Raw genomic sequence first — 24,318 nt, 5'->3', positions numbered from 1 at the left:
ACTCGATGGACTGAATGGCCGACACCCATTTCTATGTTCCTAAGATGGCTCGATCACAGTACGGTTCCTATTGGGCACAAGTACACAATACAAATGTGCCCATAATTGGTAGTGAGTCTAGGTCACAGACACTAAGTGAATAGTTGGCATCAGAAATACAAAACAATTGCGAATAAGAGGGGATTAACTGCTGCTGCTCAGAGTAGTTTACAGACACAGTGGGATGGGGACTATTTCCTGCATCACCATTTTGCTTGCATGCTCCTTCTGGCCAATGCACTCACAATGTAATTTTAAAGTAAGGTTTACCTTGAAATGTTGGGCGGTCACTGGGAGTTTCCATCCAGCATCGCTTCATCAGTTTCAATAAACTCTTGCACGCTGGTGGTCTTGATTTAGGAATCACCGATAGATCAGGACGAAGACCACTCACTACTTTGACCATAATGTGCAGAATATTTGTTTCCGCTGAAAGAAATGAATAAAAATAAGCCAATGGAGCTTTGACTAAATCTCAACACTTGCATTTAATTAGCCACTTATCATGTCTCAAAGTGCTTTCTATTAGAAGCGCAGAAACCCACGTTGAGACAGGAGCAATTCTGCATCCGCTCTGGTGAAGAAACGGATTGACTAACATTTTCAGTGGTATCAATCGACAGAGGAACCTCGGCTGCAATACTGGGAATATTTCCTGCTCCAGGTGTGAAAGCGTTAGGAGAGCATGGCGGAAAGGAATCCGGGGAATGGTCCCAGACGATGAGAAACTTTGGTTGCGTAGACGGATTGGAGAAGTTGGGACTCTTTTCCTCAGAGGAGGGAAGGTTGAGATTAGATTCCGTAAACGCATTCAAAAATCATGAGGGTCAGGACAGAGTAGCTGGGGGTAAACTGTTCCCGTTTTGGAAGGATCGAGAACTGGAGGGCGTCAGTTTACGATAATTGTCCCAAGAAGCAATGGCGGCTTGAGGAAACACTCTTTCACGCATGAATTCAATGCCCTAATTCTAAGAGGGAATGGGAAAAAGTATTGGTTAGTACAGCTGCGCAGGTTTGGCATGTATGAGGGAGTGCAAGACAGCACAATATTTTAGCCTTCACCTCGTTGATCGCTCGCAAGCGGGTTCTGTTGTGGTGGTGGTCAGCTTCTCCACTCTGTGCCTCTGCGTGGCGGGGGGATTTAATGGAGTTCTTACATCTTGAGAAGGCGAAATTTGCCCCGAGGGGGGCAAATGAGGGATTCCACAAGAGATGGGGTTTGTTTATTTTGCATTTTGAGAGCTCGTTACTGTCAACTGTTGGGGAGATGGGGATGCGTTGGTGCAGGTTTATTGTACCTGGGGGTGTAATGATTTTGTTTTGTTTTGTAAAATGCTACAAATTTGAATAAAACTACTTAATAAAACAATGACAAATCATAACATGAGAGAGAGAGAAAGTGTGCGCAGGAGCGAGTGAGAGAAGGGTTGATAATCAGACAACCCTTTTCTAAACTGCCCAGGTGTGCTAAACAATGCTTTAGTCTTTCAGCTATGGAAACATTTTCAAATCTTGGATGGGCTTGGGCAATGGAGAGGGTTAGGAATGACTGAGGGGAAAATAAACAATTGTTCCTGTTGTTTTTTGGAGCTTTAGGAATGGAGATGTTAATGATTATGATAAAAGGCAATCATTGAGGCTAAGAATGTAAATTGCTGATGGATTTGTAAGGATGGACTCAGCAACATGAGGTGGTAGACGGTGTTTGGTTTCAAAGGAGATAAGCTTTTGTAGCGTTGAATCAAAATAATGTTTTTATTACTCTATGACGGGCATGGGGAATTCAGAATTTATAACCTAGAGAAGGTCGATTTAGTTTTATTATCACATGATCAGAAATCCTAATCCTTCGTATTTGCTTCGATCTTCCTGGCAGGAAGGATGTAATTGCTCTGGAGAGAGTGCAGAGGAGGTTTACAAGAATGTTGCCAGGGCTAAAAAAGTGTAGCTCCGAGGAGAGATTGGCTAGGTTGGAGTTATTTTCCTGGGAACAAAGGCGGCTGAGGGGAGACTTAATTGAGGTGTACAAAATTATGAGGGGAAGAGATAGAGCGGGCAGGATAAAATTGTTTCCCTTGGGGGAGAATTCTACAACCGGGGAAATAGATTCAAGATAAGTGGCAGAAGGTGTGGAGGGGACACGAGGAATAACTTTATTACGCAGAGAGTACTGGGAGTCTGGATTTTGCTGCCCAGATTGGTGGTGGGGACGGAGACCCAAAACTTTTTTTTAAAGTATCGGGATTTGCATTTTAAGTGCTGTAAACTATGGGGCTATGGACCGGGTGCAGGAAGGTGGGATTAGAAATGGCATCTGGATGTCCTAGGCTGGCATGAGCACGATGGGCCGAATGGCCTCCTGTGCTGTAAATTTTCTATGGCTCATATGGCTTTATTCCCAAAACATCATGGGCTGGATTTTCCACCATATCACGCCACATTTCTGTTTCACCCTGCCGGCGGGATGCTCCGTAACGCCGGCTGGTCACTGGGGTTTCCCATTATGGAGCAGCCCCACGCCATCGGGAAACCCCCAGGCTGCCGGCAAAACGGAGCATCCCACCGGCGAGCCCCTAGGGGCTGGTTTAGCACACTGGGCTATATCGCTGGCTTTTAAAGCAGACCAAGCAGGCCAGCAGCACGGTTCGATTCCCGTAACAGCCTCCCCAAACAGGCGCCGGAATGTGGCGACTAGGGGCTTTTCACAGTAACTTCATTGAAGCCTACTCGTGACAATAAGCGATTTTCATTTCATTTCATTTCAGGTTCTCGTGATTCAGAGATAAGGGGCGCTTCAACAGAAAATAAAAACAGTCCCGTTGCAGACTGGTTGAGCAGGGTCTTCCCCGCGGGGAATGACCCCGCTATCGAACGGGACTCTTATCCTTCTTGCACTGAGGAGCTCCACCCGTCAGTGCAGGAAGAGATCAGGTTGCAACCCTCTGAACCCCCCTCCCAAACGTACCCGTTGAGGGTCTTTGCGATCCCCCACACCCTACCTCATAAGGAGAGGACATCCCCATCATGGGCAAAATGTTACCTTGGCAGTGTTCAGCTGGCACCCTGGTGGCACTGCCATGTTGCCAGGCTGTCACTGCCAGGGTGACAGTGCCAAGGTGGCTCACGCAGTGCCAGGGTGTAACCCTGCCCAGCGGCCAACCACCCGGGGGCCTCCGACTGCCTGGGAGACCACCCTATGTGATGTTCTGCCTGGTTCCCGTTTGTGGAGACTGGTGCTAAATGACAACCGGCTGGGTTTTCTTCGGCGAGACCGTTTGATCCCAGGGGCTGATTAGCTCCGCCCGATACATACGCCTAACTGCACACTTAAATATGCAAATTTTGATCCTGCCCGCTCTGGGTGGGGTCCAGATCGCAACATTTCATAAGACCCAGCGAGATTTACCAGCCACATCGTGTCCTGAGTTGTGTGCGACACGGCTTTTAGATCGCGCCTCCTGTTTTAGAATGATTTTTGGCATAAAAACAGGGAATGCTGGAAATACATAGCAGGTCAGGTGGTGTTTTATTCTGGTGTTAGACTGCAACTCATGTGGTGGAAAATTCTAGAAGTCAATAAATTTGATCATTTATGGCATAGCACAAAAAATGACCACGGGAATTGCTGAACTGTCATTAATTCTCAACTGCTCGGAAATCTGCCATTCGTATTGTCACGGCCCTACATTGTAAAAAAATCATTTTACAGGATCTGGGGCAGGATTCTCCGATCCCCCGCCAGGTCGGAGAATCACCGGGGGCAGGCGTCAATCCAGCCCCCGCCGTGTCCTGAAGTCTCCGGCACCAGAGATTTGGTGGGGGCGGGAATCACGCCGCGCCTGTCAGTGCCCCCCCCCCGGCGATTCTCCGGTCTGCGAAGCCGAGGTCACGCCGCTGTCATGCTGGTCCCACCGACGTGGATCAAACCACCTACCTTACCGGGGGGATCAGGCGGCGCGAGCGGGCTCCGGGGTCCTGGGGGGGGGCGCGGGGTGATTTGGCCCCGGGGGGTGCCCCCATGGTGGCCTGGCCCGCGATCGGAGCCCACCGATCGGCGGACGGACCTGTGCCGCGGGGGCACTCTTTTCCTTCCACCTTTGCCATAGGTCTTCACAATGGCGGATGCGGAAGTGACCCCCTCCCCTGCGCATGCGCGGGGATGACATCAGCAGCCGCTGATGCTCCAGCGCAGACTTCCGCCGGCCGGCGAAGTTCCTTCGGCCCCGGCTGGCGTGGCGCCAAAGGCCGTTCCCGCCGGCCGGCAGGGCGCCAACCACTCCGGCGCGGGCCTAGCCCCTCAATGTTAGGGCTTGGCCCCGAAAGTGGGGAGACTTCCGCACTTTGGGGCGGCCCGACGCCGGAGTGGTTCACGCCACTCCATCAGGCCGGGACCCCCCGCCCGCCGCGTAGGGGAGAATCCCGGCCCTGGTCTTCGCTGGTCCGGCCAGCATTTGTTGCGGATCCCTCATTGCCCTTCGGAAGGTGGTGGTCAGCTGCCTTCTTGAACCGCGGCAGTCCTTGTGGTGTAGGTACACCCACAGTGCTGTTAGGGAGGAAGCTCTAGGATTTTGACCCAGTGACAGTGAAGGAATGGTGATATACGTCCAAGGGAGTATGATGGGTGACTGGGAGGGGAACTTCCAGGTGGTGGGGTTCCCAGGTATCTACTGCCCTTGTCCTTCTAGATGGTAGAGATCGTGAGTTTGGAAGGTGCTGCGAGCCTTGATGAGTTCCTGTAGTGCATCTTCTAAACGGTACACACAGCTGCTACTGTGTGTCGGTGGTGGAGAGAGTGAATGCTTGTGGAAGGGGTGCCAATCAAGCTGGCTGCCTTGTCCTGGATGGTGTCGAATTTGTCTAATGTTGTTGGAACTGCACTCATCCTGGCAAGTGGAGAGTATTCCATTACACTCTTTGTGCCTTGTCCGTGGTGGACAGGATTTGGAATTCCTGGTCTCTGACCTGCTCTTGTAACCACAGCATTTATATAGCTAGTGAGGTCTAGGTTCCTTTCAATGGTAACCCTCAGGATGTTGAGAGTGGGGGATTCAGTCAATGATCGTGATGCCATTGGACGTCAAGGAACAATGGTCATTGCTTGGCACTTGTGGGACGCGAATGTTATTTGCCACATGTGACTCTACACTTGACTCGACTGTCTCCAATGTGGTAAAGACTATCCAAGTGGGTCAGCAAGGTACTGTGTTGTAAAGACATTGCGCTGGATCACTATCAAGAACAAGGACACCACCACCAGCTTCTCAGGAAAACCAGCAATGCATAGTAAACATAGCTCACATTCCAATATTTTTTTTTAAAAATTGCATTGCAAGAGGAATGAAGGCTGGCTGCATTCTAAAGGAAGTTAATGACCAGAGTGGAACCATCAGTAGACAGGTTGAATACACATTGGGGAAGGTCATTGTTATGAAGGAGGAACAAAATAGGAGCCAGAACAGGGCCTCATCTCAAGAAAGGAGGAGCCATCAGTCAGAGCACAGATCCTGAAATTAACTTTCCAACATGCTGTTTGCAAAGACGGCAATCTGGCTGTCACAGGACAGAGCGGAATAAATGGCGTGTGTCTGCTGGCAGAGGAAAATTCTTTCAACTGCAGATACATCCATGGGAAGAGAGAACTCATCACTGCACGTACCTGCAAACGGTTTCTTCTGTGTTAAAATCCCCCAGATGACAATGGAAAAACTGCAACAGGAAAGAGAAACACAGAGATGTTAAATTATCGAAGAGAAGTGATGAAGAGAAAATTGACATTGAAGGTGGTAACAGATCTTTTAAATCATATGGGGCATATTAACACCTCCAGCTAGCTGCACCAGCATGACATCTCATCATGGAATACTCCGAACCAGCAACTCTCACCGATGCACAGTATTTTAAATTCCACTTGCGTTTCATTTGAAACGAGGGCATTTACGGAATAAGATTGACCCAGTTGCTCGCAGAGAAAACACTTGGCGAATTTGTGTTGAGGTTCGCAGAGGACTAATTGCAGCTCTGAAAATAGTCTGGATTTTTTTTTAAGATAACCTCTTTTGGCTGAAGGCAGGCGTTGGAGAATAAGGTCCAAACACCACACGCTCAACTCACCTGCGACCAAACCAAAATAGTGGCCCCAACAGAAGTGCCATCTTCTGCCACCCCGCAGCATTTAAAAAAAAAAGTTACCAGCCTTTATTATTGGCGGAGGAAGAAAGTATCTAACCTGTATACATCGTGCTTAATGTCAGAATTCCTCTTCTGTCGTAAACGCTCTGGAGGCAGGTACGCAATTGTACCACAGAAACCATCCATGCTAATGTCTTGCGTGTTGGCCAATCCATTCCACCTCGCCAGTCCAAAGTCTGAGATCTATACAGAGAAAAGGTTAATTTACAACAACATGTACTTATAGATTGCTTTTAACATAGTGCCCAGGTGCTTCATTTGCACATTTCAAAGCAAAATATCACACCCTCACACCCAGGCGTTGGCTTCTTCCAGACCCTTCCATCAGGCAGAAAATATAGAAGTTTGAAGACCTTCACATCCAGACATAGGAACAGCTTCTTCCCCACCGCTACTAAGCTCCTCAACGAATCTCCCTCAGACTGATCTGTTCCCTGTAAGAACACTATTCACGACGCCCTATGCTGCTCTTGCTCATGTATTTGCTTTGTTTGGCTCCTTGTTCCGCACTGTAACTAATCACTATTTGTCGATGTACTCTGTCGATTATTCTTTTTTGTCTACTATGTACTTACTGTATCATAGATCATAGAATTTACAGTGCAGAAGGAGGCCATTCGGCCCATTGAGTCTGCACCAGTCCTTGGATGGAGCATCCTACTTAAGCCCACACCTCCACCCTATCCCCGTAACCCAGTAACCCCACCTAATGTTTTTAGACACTAAGGGCAATTTATCATGGCCAATTGACCTAACCTGCACAACTTTGGACTGTGGGAGGAAACCGGAGCACCCGGAGGAAACGCACGCAGACACGGGGAGAACATGCAGACTCCGCACAGACAGTGACCCAAGCCGGGAATCGAACCTGGGAACCTGGATCTGTGAAGTAACTGTGCTAACCACTGTGCTACCGTACTGCCCTTGGCCGCAGAAAAATACTTTTCACGGTACTTCGGTACATGTGACAATTAATCAAATCAAATCAAGTCCGTACAGGGGATACTGGGGCAAATAACTAAAAGCTTCGTCAAAGAGGAGGAAAGCAAGGTACAGGGGCAGACAGGGTGAGAGGTGGAATTCCAGGCACTTGGGGCCTATGGGCAGCTGGAAGCAAAGCCACCAAGAGTAGAGCAATTAAAATCAAGGATGCTCAAGAGGGCCAGAATTAGATGAGCACAGATATCTCCGAGGGCTATGATGCGAGAGGAGATTACAGAAACAGGGAGGGGTGAGGCCTCGGAGGGATGAGAATTTCAAAGGCTAAACCCTGCAAACTCCAGCAGCCAGCGTAGGTCAGCGATGAAGGGCACATCTTTTGGGCTGTTGGGGTGAGACCCACGCAGACACGGGGAGAATGTGCAAACTCCACAGGGACAGTGACCCGGGGCCAGGATCGAACCATGGGAAGTCAAAACAATTAGAGAACGTTTTCAAGTAATAATGTGAAGGCGCAATATGCCACAGAATTCTGGGACTTGGTCAGGACGAGGAGAAGCTGGATTCGGTTTTCTTAAGATCAGATAAGATTAAGTGGAGATTTAATGGAGAGTTTTGATAGAGTCATTAAGGAGGAACTTTGGAAGGTCAGTACCCAGAGCGGACAGATTTAAGGTACTTGACAAAATGACCATTGGGGAAATGGAAGTGTATTGATTTTTAACCATAGTGAGATCTGGAGAGCACAGCTTTTAAAAGGTGATGGAAGCAGATTCAGTAACTTCCAAAGCCCCAATTGATTATGGACTTGAAAAGGAATTATTTTTAGGACGAAGGAACAAGATGGAAATGACAGGGTTTTCTCAAATAGGCCCATTCCAAAAGCCAACACAAGCACAATGGCCCAATTCTTGTGCTGCATGTATTTAGATAACTATCACCCACAAACGCGTTCTCACTGGGGAAAATGAAGAGCAGAGACCAAACAATGGAGAGAGAATTGTGCACACTAACCAATCAGAGGCTTTCACACAGGGGGGTTGGATCACACAGCAGGAAAAGAAGCAAGATTGGGATTGGGTTGCACAGTGGGAGGGGGAGGAGAATGTTGTGGGGGGAGGGGGAAAGTTAGGCAAAAGCAATAAATGCAACTATTCTCCTAAGATTTTTATGCCTTACCTTCACATGGTGGTGTGCATCCAGCAGAATGTTTGCAGGCTTCAGATCCAGATGCAGTAAGGGTGGGGACATGCAGTGAAGAAAATTCATGCCCACCGCCGTCTCATGGATGATGCGGAAACGCAGTTCCCATGGTAACACCTCCGAGGCCAGCAGTTTTTCCAGGGATCCAGTCTCCATGTACTCCATGACGAGTCCCACTGGATCCTTGCAAATCCCATACACGGGGAGGATGTAACGGAACTTTGCCATTTCCATCTTCTTGGCTTCATCCAGCAGCTCTGCATTCTCTCTGCAAAAACAAAGTGGAAACAAACTACAATGCTGATCTGGCATTGGAGTAGCACTTGGAAGAGGTGTGATGGAAGAAGACGGTCGTTCCTTTCTTTCAGACAAAGTCATTCAGAGATCAATACAAATTTGCTTACTTTGATTTGTACTTTTGCCGCAATGTACCTGCTTTTCGTTAGTTTGCGATTAGAACATAGAACATAGAACAGTACAGCACAGAACAGGCCCTTCGGCCCTCAATGTTGTGCCGAGCCATGATCACCCTACTCAAACCCACGCATCCACCCTATACCCGTAACCCAACAACCCCCCCCTTAACCTTACTTTTATTAAGACACTACGGGCAATTTAGCATGGCCAATCCACCTAACCCGCACATCTTTGGACTGTGGGAGGAAACCGGAGCACCCGGAGGAAACCCACGCACACAGGGGGAGGACGTGCAGACTCCACACAGACAGTGACCCAGCCGGGAATCGAACCTGGGACCCTGGAGCTGTGAAGCATTTATGCTAACCACCATGCTACCCTGCTGCCCAGTTTTGAAACCCCCCACCCATGTTCCCAGGGGCAAATCGATAGTTATCACATATTGGAGCCCAGACAGACGCACCCACCTCCCCTACATGCCTCCTCCTCTGGCCCCATATCCGCAGGGCTAATATAAAGTTATGTGAATAAAAGTATGAAATATAAAGATGTGACAGCTATCAGCAACCGTTGGAAAAACACAATTGGTCCACTATTTGCAATTTGCCAGCCCTGCAACTCCACATCCACTGCAATGTGGCCCATTTTTAACCACCCTCTAAATGGCCAGCAACTTCAGTAAGGGATGGGCAATAAATGCTGGCCTTGCCAAAAGAAAAATATCTAATGACCCTGGGGATTGGTGCAGCGTAGATTCAGCAGAATGACTTTGGGCTGAGAGGGTTAACTTATGACAGGCTTATGACTAATCTTAGGATGATCTTCAATTGAACTATTTAAGATGAATAAAGGATTCGATATATATATCTTTAGAGAGAGAGAGATAGAGAGAGACAGACAGAGAGAGCGAGACAGGCAAAGAGAGAGAGACAGACAGACAGAAACAGACCAAATGGGTAGAGTCATAGAATCCCTACAGTGAGGAAGGAGGCCATTCAGTCCATCAAGTCTATACTGACCCTCCAAAGGGCACCCTTCCCAGACCCATGCCTTCTTTCCTAGCCCTGTAACCCCACCTGACCTTTTGGACACACAGGGCGTGATCTTCCCAAAAGGGAACAGACTCTCTGGACGAGTGCGTGTAGCAGTGCCGAGACATTTGTGGCTATTCAACGTGACTCGCTTTAAATAAGGGGCCTAAACGGGACGAGGCCGCACATAGCCCCGTTTTTTCACAATGGGGAGCTCCGCTTGTCGGAACTCCCCGTTGTAGCGAGCGATCGGGATGCCATTTTTAAATGGTGTTCCGATTTCCAAGACCCCGGAAAATATCCCCAACCTCACCCCAGCCCGAGCGCAACGTGGCGGGTCCCCTAGACCACTCGCCCTGCATCACCCACACCGGGAAACCCCAGCCCGATTACGCGCAAAACATGTCAACATGGCACCTTGGCAGTGCCACCTGGGCAACTTGGCAGTGTCAGACTGGCACCCAGGTGGCATTGTCAGGGTGGCAGACTGAAAGTGCCAGGGTGCCAAAGTGGCACTGCCAGAGTACCCAGGTGAGTGCCAGGGCATCACTCTTCCCAAATGCCATGCAGTGGGTGGGCCTCCTTGGAGACCCCGACGAATGCCATTCCAGCTGGTCCCCTTTTTTGGGTACCAGTACCAAACGGCACTCGCCCGAAGTCCCCGAGTTGAAGGGATTGAACCCCAGAGCCTCAGGTACCTCGGGAATCTGCACATTAGAGTGAGGCTTACTGTCTCGTTTTGAAGTGCAGATTTGCCAAAAACTGATTGCATTGAATCTTGCGAGGCGCTGCGAGCCGGGTAGATCCCGAAAGCGGGGTGTCCCCGCTTTCACTGGCCACGCTGCGCCACAGCGAGATGCTTTTCCGTGTGCAGCGTGGCCAAAAGTTCGGGCCCTGAGGATCAATTTTAGCATGGCCAATCCACCTAACCTTTGGACTGTGGGAGGAAACCAGAGCAACCGGAGGAAACTCACAGGGAGAACGTGCAGCCTCCGCACAGACAGTCACCCGATCTCAGAATTGAACCCGGATCCCTGGCGCTGCAAGGCAGCCGTGCTAACCACTGTGCCATTCTGCAGCCTACAACTTAAGAGCTGAGCCATTCAGGGGTAATATCAAGTAGCACTTCTCCACACGAAAGATAGTGGAAATCTGGAAACCCTCAAAAAGATGTTGAGACTGGGGCTCAAGTGGAAATTTCAAAACAGAGATCGATTAAAATATGAAGGCGAGGGTGAGAAAAATGTTAACGATGCAGCTCAGCCATGATCTCATTGAATGGTGGAGTGCTCAAAGAGGGAAATAGCTTACTATGGTTTATGTATTCCAGTGGGGGTTGGTGGTGGTGAGGGGGGGGGGGGGGGGGGGGGGGGGGGGGCACACTTACGCTATCCAGCAAAGGTCACGAGAAAAAAAATGAGTTGGAATGAATCAAATTAATTTGCTGACACTAGTTCAGTTGTAATGCACAATGTTGCACGTCAGAGGGGAAAGTGCCTGAACACGTGCGTCTCCAAGCTGCACATTAAACAAGATAATGCAACCTCAGCCAAGTATTGAACTCGGACTTTGGCTAATGTAAAAACCATTCTGCTACAGTGAATGTAACTAATGATTTACTAGGTCAAGTGCCGTGCAGCTCAGCGTTGAGAGAGTTTCAGATTCTATTCTCGACCTGTGTGGGAGTAACGGTTGCCATGCTAGGATTGGCTCCTTCACCTCAAGTTCAAGAGGAAATGAAAGAGAAAGCTACCTGATCACTATCTAATCAGCCCCATTGCTAAATGATTAGGAACGTATGGAATGCTCAGTGTTGGGGTTCTCCATCTGCAATCGAACCTGATGAATAGTTAGTTACTTTGGTGAGGTGTCATGGGACAGTTTAGAAAGATGACCATTTCCAAGGGTATAAAGAATTGGCCCCTTGAGTCGCAATAAATTTTAATAAGCACCGAATTGCACATAACTTTTGCGAATAAAGATTTTCGATCTTCACACACTTTCATACCTGAATCACATCTTGGGGATAAACTATTGAGCCAGAACAGTACGTTTGGTTGAGTTAATTCAGAGACTGTCTGGAGCCAGTCAGGGAATTTAGACTTCCAAGATTGCCACATTAAACAAAAAACATTCAGAGCAACTACATCTCAGTATTCCAGGTAAAAAGGGTCAAATATAAACTCATCACATTATCAGCAGGCCCGTCAGCACAGAATCTGGAAGCCTTCAATGTCTTGTACACAACCAGTTCTGTACGATCGACAGATCCATTTGTTCCAGAATATCATGGAAATATTGTTGCAGTCATTCCCTTGCACATTAGTATGTATTTTGCTGTGATGTGGGTAAATTGTTAAACAGTGAGTGTGCTATTTATTGCTTGAAAAGGGATGCAGGTTCCTTGTTTAACACACAATATATATGATCAAGAACAATCACAGTGACATTTGCAACTCGCTCTTTGAAGTAGCGCTCAAACCTGCACCTGCAAAGATCTCAATGCCCTATTTACTACCGCATGGTAAAGGACAGAGATCTTTTCAATTCCTCGTTAAAAGAGAATAAGGAAATATCAAGCATATTGAGCTAATCTCTTAAAGCAAACATTCAACTCTGCAGCATTTCACATTTGACAAGGGTCAACAACCAAAGTCAACCTGGTCACCTACGACCAACACTTTCAAGTCCGTCAACTCTTTTCACATGTGGAGCCTGGGTTCATATCCAGTCCAGAATAATAACGGAATAAAGGTTTCTAGGGTGCCAACAGTAAGGGTCCCGTGTGGAAGGAGATCGGATACTTACAGTCCATCTGGACACCTCAGCACAAAACAGACCCTCCTCTGGCATTAGGTTTGCAGCCTCTATTCAGAAAGATGTCATGAGAATGTCACTTTAAGAAATGTTTGTCTGCTCAAGTTACTGCAGTGATGTCAGAGTGTGGGTGGAGCTGAGATCTGGCTCTACTTTTTAGTTTCACTTTGAGAAAAGCTTGGGTGTGTCGGTGTCTTTTGGTTTTGTTTCAGTGTTGGAGCTGCAGTCAGCCAAAAAAGGTGTAATGTTGTTCTCTCTGCCATGCAAAGACTATCTCTTGACCATTTGGTGAATTCAGAGTGATAACTGTTCTCAGTAGTGAATTTAAACCTGATGTGCTTCTGTTAAAAAGTTTTTTTATATCCTTTGGATGTTAAAAGGAAAGTTTAAGGACTACTTTGTATTCTTTGGGGGTTGTATTTGAATTGATGGTTGCTAAGATGTTCACTGTATGTTTTAAAAAGGTTAACTTGAGTTCATAGAATAAACATTGTTTTCCTTTAAAAATTATTGTTAGATGTCTGCTGCACCACACCTGTAGAGTGGGCCGTGTGCCGCCCATGCGCCAATCTAGTAAAAGTCGTGGGTCAGGTGAACTCCATGATACACTTTGGGGTTCTCTAAACTCTGGCCCATAACAAAGACCACATGATGACTGAACTATCTCAGACAAATCATCTTCTGAAGATTTGGTTAAAGTACACTGCTTGAGCAGAATTGAAGGGCTTTTCTATTTTACCCGATCAAGGTGTTCATGATGCCCGAGATAAGGGGCGAAATTCCCTGGCCTCCCCGCGCGTCGTGATTCTCGGTGGCAGGAGGCAGCCCGTCATTGGCCGCCGTCAATGGGATTTCCCATTGAATCCACCCCACGCCGCCGGGAAATATGTAGCGGGGGTGCACCGTCGGCGTGGCCGGAAGATCCTGCCCATGTGAACAGCCGGAAGATCTCGATCAGGGTGTCTGACATTGGAAGCACCCCGTGATCCAGCTTATGAACATGAGAACATAAGTATTAGAAGGAGAAGGTCGTGGCAGCACAGTGGTTAGCACAGTTGCTTCACAGCTCCCGGGTCCCAGGTTCGATTCCCGGCTTCGGTCACTGTGAGGAGTTTGCACTTTCTCCCCGTGGGTTTCCTCCGGGTGCTCCGGTTTCCTCCCACAGTCCAAAGATGCGCAGGTTAGGTGGATTGGCCATGCCCTTAGTGTCCAAAATGGTTGGGTTGGGTGGGGTTACTGGGTTACGGGGATAGGGTAGAGGTATGGGCTTAGTAGCGTGCTCTTTCCAAGGGCTGGTGCAGACATTCCGCACTGTATATTCTATGATTTGGACCCTCCAGCCTGTTCCTCTCTTCAATAAGATCACAGCTTATCTGATTGTGGTGGCCTGAACTCCATCTCCTGCCTGCCCCAGATAGCCCTGGATTCCTGTGTTGATCAACCTTGGAATACATCCAATGATCCAGCCTCCACTGCTCTCCGGAAAAAAGAATTCTAAAGATTAATGACCGCCCAGAGAGATGAAATTCCTCCTCATCCCCACCTTAAATGGAAGATATCTTAGTTTGAAACTGTGTCGCCTAGTTCTAGATTCCCCCACAAGGGAAAGCATCATCTCAGCATTACCATGTCAATCGTATGAACCTCAGAATCGTATGAACCTCAGCAAGATCACCTCTCATTCAATGGCCAACCTGCTCAATCTTTCCTCACAAGACAACCCCCTTTATCCCGTGCAGAAGTGAACCGAGTTATTTTTCTATGAACTGCTTCATGCAAGTATCCCCCCCCCCCCCTCCCCGTTAAACAAGACTTTTAAAAAACTCACCTAGGTGAACATCACATTTACAAAAAATACAAATAGAATATCAACTTGCTGGATTTTAATTCAACACAAGGCAGTTCGGAAAGTCAAATCTCCTCTCACACTTACGCTCCAACATTTGCGATGCAGCAAAATGAGCCAAAATGGTGGTCAGATACAAAGTGACTCTTGGAGGAAATGGGAATGTCACACTGGGACAATAGGGTCGAGTGTTCTGAGTCTAATGCCAAGGAACGCTGTTACAGCACTACAGAGGGACCAATCACAGAATACAAAAAGGTCTTACCTCCCTATTGGTACCCGGCAGAGAACAATCTCTCTCCTCCCACCTATTACACCCTGTCTTCTCCCCATTTCCTTTGAGGCTGAATATCAAAGAACATTACAAAGAAAACATACCCATATTTGGGGCAGCACGGTAGCATGGTGGTTAGCATAAATGCTTCACAGCTCCAGGGTCCCAGGTTCAGTTCCCGGCTGGGTCACTGTCTGTGCGGAGTCTGCACGTCCTCCCCCTGTGTGCGTGGGTTTCCTCCGGGTGCTCCGGTTTCCTCCCACAGTCCAAAGATGTGCGGGTTAGGTGGATTGGCCATGCTAAATTGCCCGTAGTGTCCTAAAAGTAAGGTTGGGGGGGGGGGATTGTTGGGTTACGGGTATAGGGTGGATACGTGGGTTTGAGTAGGGTGATCATTGCTCGGCACAACATCGAGGGCCTGTTCTGTGCTGTACTGTTCTATGTTCTATATTGTACATCATATAAATACGAAAATAGAGTCAAAGAATCTCTGCAGTGCAGAAGGAGGCCAATCAGCCCATCGTGTCTGCCCCGACCCACGGAAAGAGCATCCCATCCTACCTAGGCCCACACTTCGACCCTATTTCCGTAACCCCACCTAACCTTTTGGACATTTAGCATGTCCAATATGCACATCTTTGGACTGTGGGAGGAAACTGGAGCACCCGGAGGAAACCCACACAGTCATGGGTCGAAAATGCAAACTCCAGACTGACAGTCACCAGAGGCTGGAATTGAACCCGGGTCGCTGGAGCTGTGAGACAGCAGTGCTAACCACTGTGCCACCGTGCCGTCCACCCCCCCCCCCCCCCCCCCCCCCCCCCCGTCTTACACAACTGCCAACGTTCTGATGAAAGGTCATCGAACTGAAACCGTTTTCTCTCTCTCTACAGATGCAGCCTAACCTGCTGCCTATTTCCACCCTCTTCTGTTTTTATGTCAATGCAGTACGGCTTGGCCTATTCAGGTGAAAATCGAGGTGTACTGGCCAGACAATCACAATCCATCCCCGCTGCAGTGTTCAGCTAACAAATCTCACCCGAAGCTTCCACTAGCCCCAGAGCCGGAGGACTGCCATTCCTCCAGGATTAGCCCGGAGTCTCCAGAAATTGGAAGATCCATCTCCAGGGCACTGCTGCGTGCAGCCCTGGAGAAAAACCATGGGGACATTAAAAAAAAGGTTGTTTTATTTTTAAAAAAAACAACAGTCTTCAAACACTTCTCTTTACCAGATACAAAAACATTGAACAGGGTGGGGAGGGTTGAAGACTGTCTGGCTGACCATGGTTGTGTTTTCTGCTTTTGATTTGGTGTAGGAAGTCAATGCGTCACACGATGGGTGTGTGGGCTGACTAATGGCGGGTGCGGGGTGGGGGGGGGGGGGGGACCTCCAGAAATACATTTAATCACAGTTGGTAACCCTGCCCTTGGGCTGGGGAGTAATAAATAATCCAGGCTTCCTGCCATCCCGAAGTCTATCACTCCAGCTCTGCTGAAGAGTGCTTGGGTGACGGTTCCAGATGCCCTGTGATTTGCACCTCAAACATAACGGCATTCCTGTGAAATTGAGACTCTTTTCATTTGTCGGAGAGTTAATGCTCACTCAATCAAAGGTCCTAGTGTTTACACAATACCTCAGTTCCTTTTATTCAGAGGCCTGTTTACGTTTCCATTTCTTTTCAGAGGGAACATCCGGTTTAATGCTCATATTTCACATCTCTTCCCATAATTTGCTCCCATGTAAGCTCAGTCAGGACCTGGTTTCCAATCGGCACTTTTCCCCCACCAACAACTCACATGTATATTCATACATCTTTATGTTTCAAAGAGTAAGAGGCAACTTTATTGAAACATTTAAGATCCTGAAGGGTCTTGACAGGGTGGACGTGGAGAGGGTGTTTCCTTTGGCTGAAGAATCCAGAACAAGGGGGCCACTGTTGGGCGGGATTCTGTGATCCTGAGGCTAAGTGTTGACGCCGTCTTGTTTTCCGAAGGCGTCAACACAGCCTCAGGATCAGCAATTCTGGCCCCTACAGGGGGCCAGCACGGCACTGCTGCAGCTCCAGCTGCTGATCCCGGCGTCAACTGGGCACCGCCGGATCCACGCATGCGCAGTGGCACCGGCGCCAACGCGCGCATGCGCAGCGGCTCCCTTCGACGCGCCGGCCCTGACGCAACATGGCGCAGGGCTACAGGGGCCGGCACGGAAGAAAGGAGGCCCCCAGCTAGAGAGGCCTGCCCGACAATCGGTGGGCCCCGATCGCGGGTCAGGCCATATCGGATGCCCTCCGCGTTGTCGTGCCCTCCCAGGGGTTGGACACCCCCTCCCCCCGGCCCTTCCACGCCGAGTTCCCGCCGGCTGACAGCAGGCGTGGGCGCCGGCGGGACTCGGAATTTTTACGACGGCCGCTCGGCCCATCCCGTAGAGCGGCCCCCGACCAGCACCGCGCCATCCATGCCGGCGCCAACTGCGGATAATTGTGTGCCGGCGTCGGGATGGTGGGGCTCGATTTGCGCCGGTCGTGGGGATTCGCCGGCCTGGCCCCGGACTGAGAGAATCCCGCCCAAGGGGTCACCCATTTAGGACAGGGCTGTGGAGAATTTTGTTTCTCTCAGAGAGCTGAGAGTCTCTGGAACTCTCTTCCTCAAGCGGGAGCAGAGTCTTTGAATATTTTTGAAGCAGGGATAAATAGGGTGTTAAGAAGCAAGGGGGTGAAAGGTTATCGAGGCAGATGGGAAAGTGGGGTTGAGGCCACAGTCAGATTAGCCTTGATCTTATTGAATGATGGAGCAGGCTCGAGGGGCCGAGTGGCCTCCTCCTCATTTGTATGTTATGTCATGAAATGTCCGAATTAACAGCACTTCACAGGAACATTTTGAAGCGACATTATACACCAAGCCACAGAAGGAGAGATTGGGGCAGATAATCAAAACCTTGGTCAAAAATGGAGGTTTGAAGAAGTGCCCTAAAGGAGGAAAGTGAGGTAGGGAGGCAGAGAGATGTAGGGAGGGAATTCCAGAGCTTCGGGCCTGGGCCACAGCTGTCAATAACGGAGCAATTAAAATCTGGAATGCTCGAGAAGCCAGAATTAGAGGAATGCGGTTATCTCGGAGCGTTGTGGGGCTGAAGGTGATTTAAAAGGAAAGGAGGTTAAATATGGCCCCACGGCCAGGAAGAGTTGATCAGTCTCAGCCAGCTGACAGGGAGAAGAGGTGGAGTCGGTCGATGGGGAACAGAGTTTGGGGCACAAAGCAGAGTATCGGGGCAGAATTTACACCTCCATCGGGGTGGGGGGGGGGGAACACAAGTGTTAATGAGCATGAAAATTCACCAGTGGCCAGCACGCCTGCTTACCGTACCACCCTGCCCCTTCTCTGCGTCGCACCCACCCCCAGGAGGTGTGATCGAGGCAGGATTAAAGTACGCGATTGGTCAATCATCAGATGCTGGCTGGAGGCTGAGTCCAGAGACTTCTCATTCAGAGTGGTGGCCCGGTTACCTTGGCCATTCCTTAATTGAAAAGTTTAATAAAATGCTGTCGGGGGGGCCTCAAGGTGAAGGTGTCCCCCTCCCCCACCCTCTCGCTCACTTGAAGGGACAGGCTCCGCCTCTTTCCAAGTTGGACAGCTGGCTATTGGCCCTCCAGCTTCCACAGTCTGTCCATTGTCCTTAATTGGACAACAAGCCCAGCCTCTGGCCCCTAATTGTCCAATTCAGGAAAATAAATCATTGCTGGGCGACTGTTCCTCCAAACAGTGCAGGGTTTCCGCCATCTTCATTTTCCCCTCTGTATTTCGCTATTGGTGAACCGTGCGCAGTACAGGAGCCCACGGAGGAAGCCCATGCAGACAAGGGGAGAACGTGCAAACTCCACACAGACAGTCACCCCAAGGCCAGAATTGAACCTGGATCCTTGGCGCCGTGGGGCAGCAGTGCTAACCACTGTGCCACCATACCTCCCATTAACATTAGTGAATCACAATCCAGCAGATTCACAGCCACTTTTTAACGGTCTTCAAAGTTCAACTCTGTTTGTGAAATGCGAAGAGCTGTTGTGTAACTACTCAATACTGCCAAACAGGAAGACAGTCTAGCCGCTGAGCATTACGTTGACACGTTTCAACCATTCATCTGCAGGACACCAACATCCAGATCTGCCCCGATAGCCACTCGCTTTCAGTCAGCTATCTTTTAATTTATTTGTTCATTGGACGTGGACATCGCTGGCTAGGCCAGCATTTATTGCCCATCCCTAATTGCCCCCGAGAAGGTGGTGGAGAGTCGCCTTGTTAAACCGCTGCAATCCGCGTGGTGTAGGCTCGGAGAATGGGCAAAGAAATGGCAGATGGAATACAATGTGGAAAAGTGTGAGGTTATGCACTTTGGAAAGAGGAATGGAGGCATAGACTAATTTCTAAATGGGGAAATGCTTCGGAAATCAGAAGCACAAAGGGATTTGGCGGTCCTTGTTCATGATTTTCTTAAGATTAACGTGCAGGTTCAGTCGGCAGTTAGGAAGGCAAATGCAATGTTAGCATTCATGTCGAGAGGGCTAGAATACAGGACCAGGGATGTTCTTCTGAGGCTGTATAAGGCTCTGGTCAGACCCCATTTGGACAATTGTGAGCAGTTTTGGGCCCCGTATCTAAGGAAGGATGTGCTGGCCTTGGAAAGGGTCCAGAGGAGGTTCACAAGATTGATCTCTGGAATGAAGAGCTTGTCATATGAGGAACTGTTGAGGACTCTGGGTCTGTACTCATAGAACATAGAACATAGAACAGTACAGCACAGAACAGGCCCTTCGGCCCTCGATGTTGTGCCGAGCAATGATCACCCTACTCAAACCCACGTATCCACCCTATACCCGTAACCCAACAATCCCCCCATTAACCTTACTCTACGGGCAATTTTAGCATGGCCAATCCACCTAACCCGCACATCTTTGGACTGTGGGAGGAAACCGGAGCACCCGGAGGAAACCCACGCACACACGGGGAGGACGTGCAGACTCCACACAGACAGTGACCCAGCCTGGAATCGAACCTGGGACCCTGGAGCTGTGAAGCATTTATGCTAACCACCATGCTACCGTGCTGCCCCAATACTCGTTGGAGTTTAGAAGGATGAGGGGAGATCTTATTGAAATTTACAGGATACTGCGAGGCCTGGATAGAGTGGCCATGGAGAGGATGTTTCCACTTGTAGGAAAAACTAGAAGCAGAGGGAACAATCTCAAACTAAAGGGACGATCCTTCAAAACAGAGATGAGGAGGAATTTCTTCAGCCAGAGGGTGGTGAATCTGTGGAACTCTTTGCCGCAGAAGGCTGTGGAGGCCAAATCACTGAATGTCTTTAAGACTGAGATAGATAAGTTCTTGATTAATAAGGGGATCAGGGGTTATGAGGAGAAAGCAGGAGAATGGGGTGAGAAAAATGTCAGACATAATTAAATGGTTGAGCTGACTTGCTGGGCCGAGTGGCCTAATTCTGTTCCTATGTCTTACAGTACACCACAGTGCTGTTAGGGAGGGAGGATTTTGGCCTGGCGACAGTGAAGGAACAATGATATAGTTACATGCCAGAATGCTGTGTGGCTTGGAGAGGAACTATCGACTGGTGGTGTTCCCACATCTCTGCTGCCCTTGCTGTTCTTGTTGGTGGAGGTCACCGTTCGGAAGGTGCGGTCAAAGGATCCTTGGGTGAGTTGCTGCACTGTTATTTGTGGACGGTACACATTGCTGCCACTGTTGTGTGTCAGTGGTGGATGGGATGTCAATCAAAGAGGCTTCCTTTTCCTGGATTGTGCTGAGTTTCTTCAGTATTGTTGGAGCTGCACTCATCCAAGCAAGTGGAAAATATTCCTTCACACTTGACTTGTATCTTGTAGACCTGTGGATAGGCTTTGGGGAGTCAGGAGATGAGTTGCTTGGTGCAGGACTCCTAGCCACTTACCTGCTCTTGTAGCCACAGTATTTATATGGCTGGTCCAGTTAAGTTTCGGGTCAAATGGGCAGCACGGTGGCCTAGTGGTTAGCACAACTGCCTCACGGCGCTGAGGTCCCAGGTTCGATCCCGGCTCTGGGTCACTGTCCGTGTGGAGTTTGCACATTCTCCCCGTGTCTGCGTGGGTTTCGCCCCCACAACCCAAAAATGTGCAGAGTAGGTGGATTGGCCAGGCTAAATTGCCCCTTAATTGGAAAAAATAATTGGCTAATCTAAATTTATAAAAAAATAAAAAAAAAAGTTTTGGGTCAATGGTTAGCCCAAGATGTGGGGGATTCAGCAAAGGTAATGCCATTGAATGCCATGTTGTGATGGCTAGATCCTCTCTTGTTGGAGATGGCTATTGCCAGGCACTTGTGAGGCATGAATGTAACTTGCCACTTTTAGCCCAATCTGGATATTGTCAGGTCTTGTTACATTGGGACATTTACTGCTCAGTATCTGAGAAGTCTAGTTTGAGGAAGGGCATGCTTGCTATGGAGGGTGTCCAGCGAAGATTCACCAAAATAATTCCGGGATGGCAGAGCTGACAGATGAAAAACGATTGGACTTGTACTCACTGGAGTTTAGAAGAATGAGAGGGGATCTCATAGGAACAAATAAAATCCTGATGGGACCGGACAGGCTAGACGGGGGAAGAATGTTCCCGATGTTGGGAACATCCAGAACCAGGGGTCACAGCCTAAGAATAAGGGGGAAGCCATTCAGGACGGAGAGGAGGAAGAACATCTTCTCTCAGAGAGTTGTGAACTTTTGGAATTCTACACCACAGAAAGCTGTTGGGGTCAGTTCATTGGATCTATTCAAGAGGGAGCTGGAGGTGGCCCTTGCAGATACAGGGATCAAGGGGTATGGTGAGAAAGCGGGAGTGGGATACTGAATTTGCATGAAATGAATGAAAATGAAAATCGCTTGTCACAAGTAGGCTTCAAATGAAGTTACTGTGAAAAGCCCCTAGTCGCCACATTCCGGCGCCTGTTCAGGGAGGCTGTTATGGGAATCGAACCGTGCTGCTGGCCTGCTTGGTCTGCTTTCAAAGCCAGCGATTTAACCCTGTGCTAAACAGCCCCCAACAGACATGATCAGCCAAGATCATATTGAATGGTGGTGCAGGCTCGAAGGGCCAAATGGCCGACTCCTGCACCTATTTTCGATGTTTCTATGTTTCCACGTTGCAAATGGTGCTGGACATTGTGCAATCTTCAGCAACCATACCCATTCCTGGCTTTATGATGGAAGGAAGGTCACTGATGAAGCAGCTGAAGACGGTTGGGCCTCAGACTACCATGAGGAACTCCTGTCGTAATGACCTGGGATTGAGATGATTGACTTCCAACAACCACAATCATCTCCCTTTCTGCTGGGCGTGACTCCAAACAATGGAAAATCTCTCCCCCATTCCCTTTGACGCCAATATTGTTCGCACTCATTGGGTTCAACACTCGGTGAAATGCTGCCTTGATGTTAAGGGCAGTCACACGCCTACGCTTGTTTCAAAGATTATGTTTGAGATTTTCCGACCCCACTTCGGGAACATTCTTCCCCCGTCTAGCCTGTCCGGTCCCATCAGGATTTTATTTGTTCCTATGAGATCCCCTCTCATTCTTCTAAACTCCAGTGAGTACAAGTCCAATCGTTTTTCATCTGTCAGCTCTGCCATCCCGGAATTATTTTGGTGAACCTTCGCTGGACACCCTCAATAGCAAGCATGCCCTTCCTCAAACTAGACTTCTTAGATACTGAGCAGTAAATGTCCCAATGTAACAAGACCTGACAATATCCAGATTGGGCTAAAAGTGGCAAGTTACATTCATGCCTCACAAGTGCCTGGTTTCCCTCGACGAATGAGTAGATCACTGGTGGGATCTACTAGTCCTGCCAAAATCCTTCGTATGGTTCAGCCATCGGGGAACCCACCGCTGTGCAGGCGACTCCGCCGGGATTGAAAGATCCCGATGGCAGGAGGGGCTGGAAAATCTCGCCCCAAGTCTTGCGGGCCTCGCTACTCATGGCCAGTATAGTGAAACTGCAAATGGTTTATTCAATCAGTTATGGTCCCTTTGATCACTCCAAACGTTACTTGGATAATCTCTATGAGATTCTATGAACTGTGGTATTTCTCGAGCTAATACATATAAATGAGTACTGACCCATATGGGGATGGGTGCATCTATCAGGCCCAAACCAGGTCCCCTGGCAGCTTTGGTGGTTACGATACCCTCGAGCTGATCGCACATCCTTGTGATGGCAATGACTCATTAGGATGTCTGTCCCATCAACATCCGATGACTATTTTCTGTCATCAGCCATTCACGTTCGATGCTGCTGCACAAACCCTTTGTGCGTAAAGTAGTCATCGAAACACATTTTTCACCCAAACAAAATTGGTGGCCACGGTTTCAGCTGCCTTGGCTAGCAGCTCTCGAATTCCCTCCCCGAACTTCTCCATAAAGTGTCTTTAAGACACTTCTTTAAAACCACCTCTTTGCACAAAAAAACACCTTTGGTCACCTGTCAACAGACCTCTTAAATGTGGCTCAGTCTCACATTTTGTCTGATAAAACCCCCTGTAGCCCGCCATGAGGGGTTTTGGGTGTGATAAAAGGCGCTATGCAAATGCAACTCGTTGTTGAACATTGAGCGTTTAGATCCGAGGAGCACAGGACAGCGTCAAACAACCACGTCACCCATCAACTTCACTTCTGTATTTATAAAAAACACCTCCCCATCACAAAAGAGCATTTAAACTTTGGCATGGGGCCAAGCGCGCGCACTTTTTGCCCACACACAATTATTGCCACCGGCACACTAGGCACATTGTGGAACCCTCGGCGTGGTTACATCTAATTGGTTTTTAGCCTGCTGCACTGTAGCTGGTAATCAGCAGCTGTCACGCACACCAGTTTATTAAGAAGTAGCCACCCACTGATGTACATTAAATATAGTTCCCGTTCAAACACGCCTAATCTCACACTCATACCCGTTAAACTTTGGCTGCTGTTCTTAACCTAATCTGCTCGAGTGACTCAGGTTGGCCTGCGTATAGAAATGAACATTGTAAAAAAAAAAACTTGAGTCACTGTGGCTCAGTTAGCGAGTGCATCACCAAGTGAGTCACACGACACCAAGAATGTGCCAAATTTGATGCCAAATTGCACTAAAGTTGCCAATCTCAGTAAAAGGAATGCTCTGCTGCATCCCATCTCCTCTATCGGATTGTCAACTCTGATTTGGCATGTTTTTGGAGACCTGATTGTGTGACATTCTTTCCCGGTGACATTTGCCCATGGTTTGCATTTTTGCGCTATTGCTCCACAGAGTTTAATCAAATCCCATGCAAGTAGGTGGCATACACCCACTGTAAAACTTCAATTATTATTCCATCTCTATTTCAAACTCCATGATTACACACACACACACACACACACACACACAGAGTAAACACTTGGTTTAAAAGCAAAATGAAACAGACGCTGGAAATCGACAAGAAATACAGAAAATGCTGGGAAAACTCAGTGGAGAAAAAGATTTTTTAAAATTCCACGTTACAGGGTAGGGG

At 48.6% G+C, this 24,318-nt stretch overlaps 1 protein-coding gene across 1 annotated transcript in view; it reads right to left on the bottom strand.

Annotated features, from left to right (window-relative positions):
* ripk4 (receptor-interacting serine-threonine kinase 4) overlaps positions 1 to 24,318 on the bottom strand; it is a 54,292-nt gene that overhangs the window by 9,217 nt on the left and 20,757 nt on the right. The window contains exons 2-5 of the mRNA XM_038801453.1: positions 8,347 to 8,638; positions 6,266 to 6,411; positions 5,696 to 5,745; positions 310 to 468 (exon numbers count right to left, since the gene is read on the bottom strand). Of these exons, the coding sequence (XP_038657381.1) occupies positions 310 to 468; positions 5,696 to 5,745; positions 6,266 to 6,411; positions 8,347 to 8,638 (647 nt within the window). The remainder of the gene's footprint in view (positions 1 to 309; positions 469 to 5,695; positions 5,746 to 6,265; positions 6,412 to 8,346; positions 8,639 to 24,318) is intronic.

The sequence above is a fragment of the Scyliorhinus canicula genome, chromosome 7, assembly GCF_902713615.1.
Source record: "Scyliorhinus canicula chromosome 7, sScyCan1.1, whole genome shotgun sequence".
NCBI classification, from domain to species: Eukaryota; Metazoa; Chordata; class Chondrichthyes; order Carcharhiniformes; family Scyliorhinidae; genus Scyliorhinus; species Scyliorhinus canicula.
The sequence above is the reverse complement of the archived record's forward strand: the minus strand, read 5'-3'. Positions and strand labels throughout refer to the sequence as shown.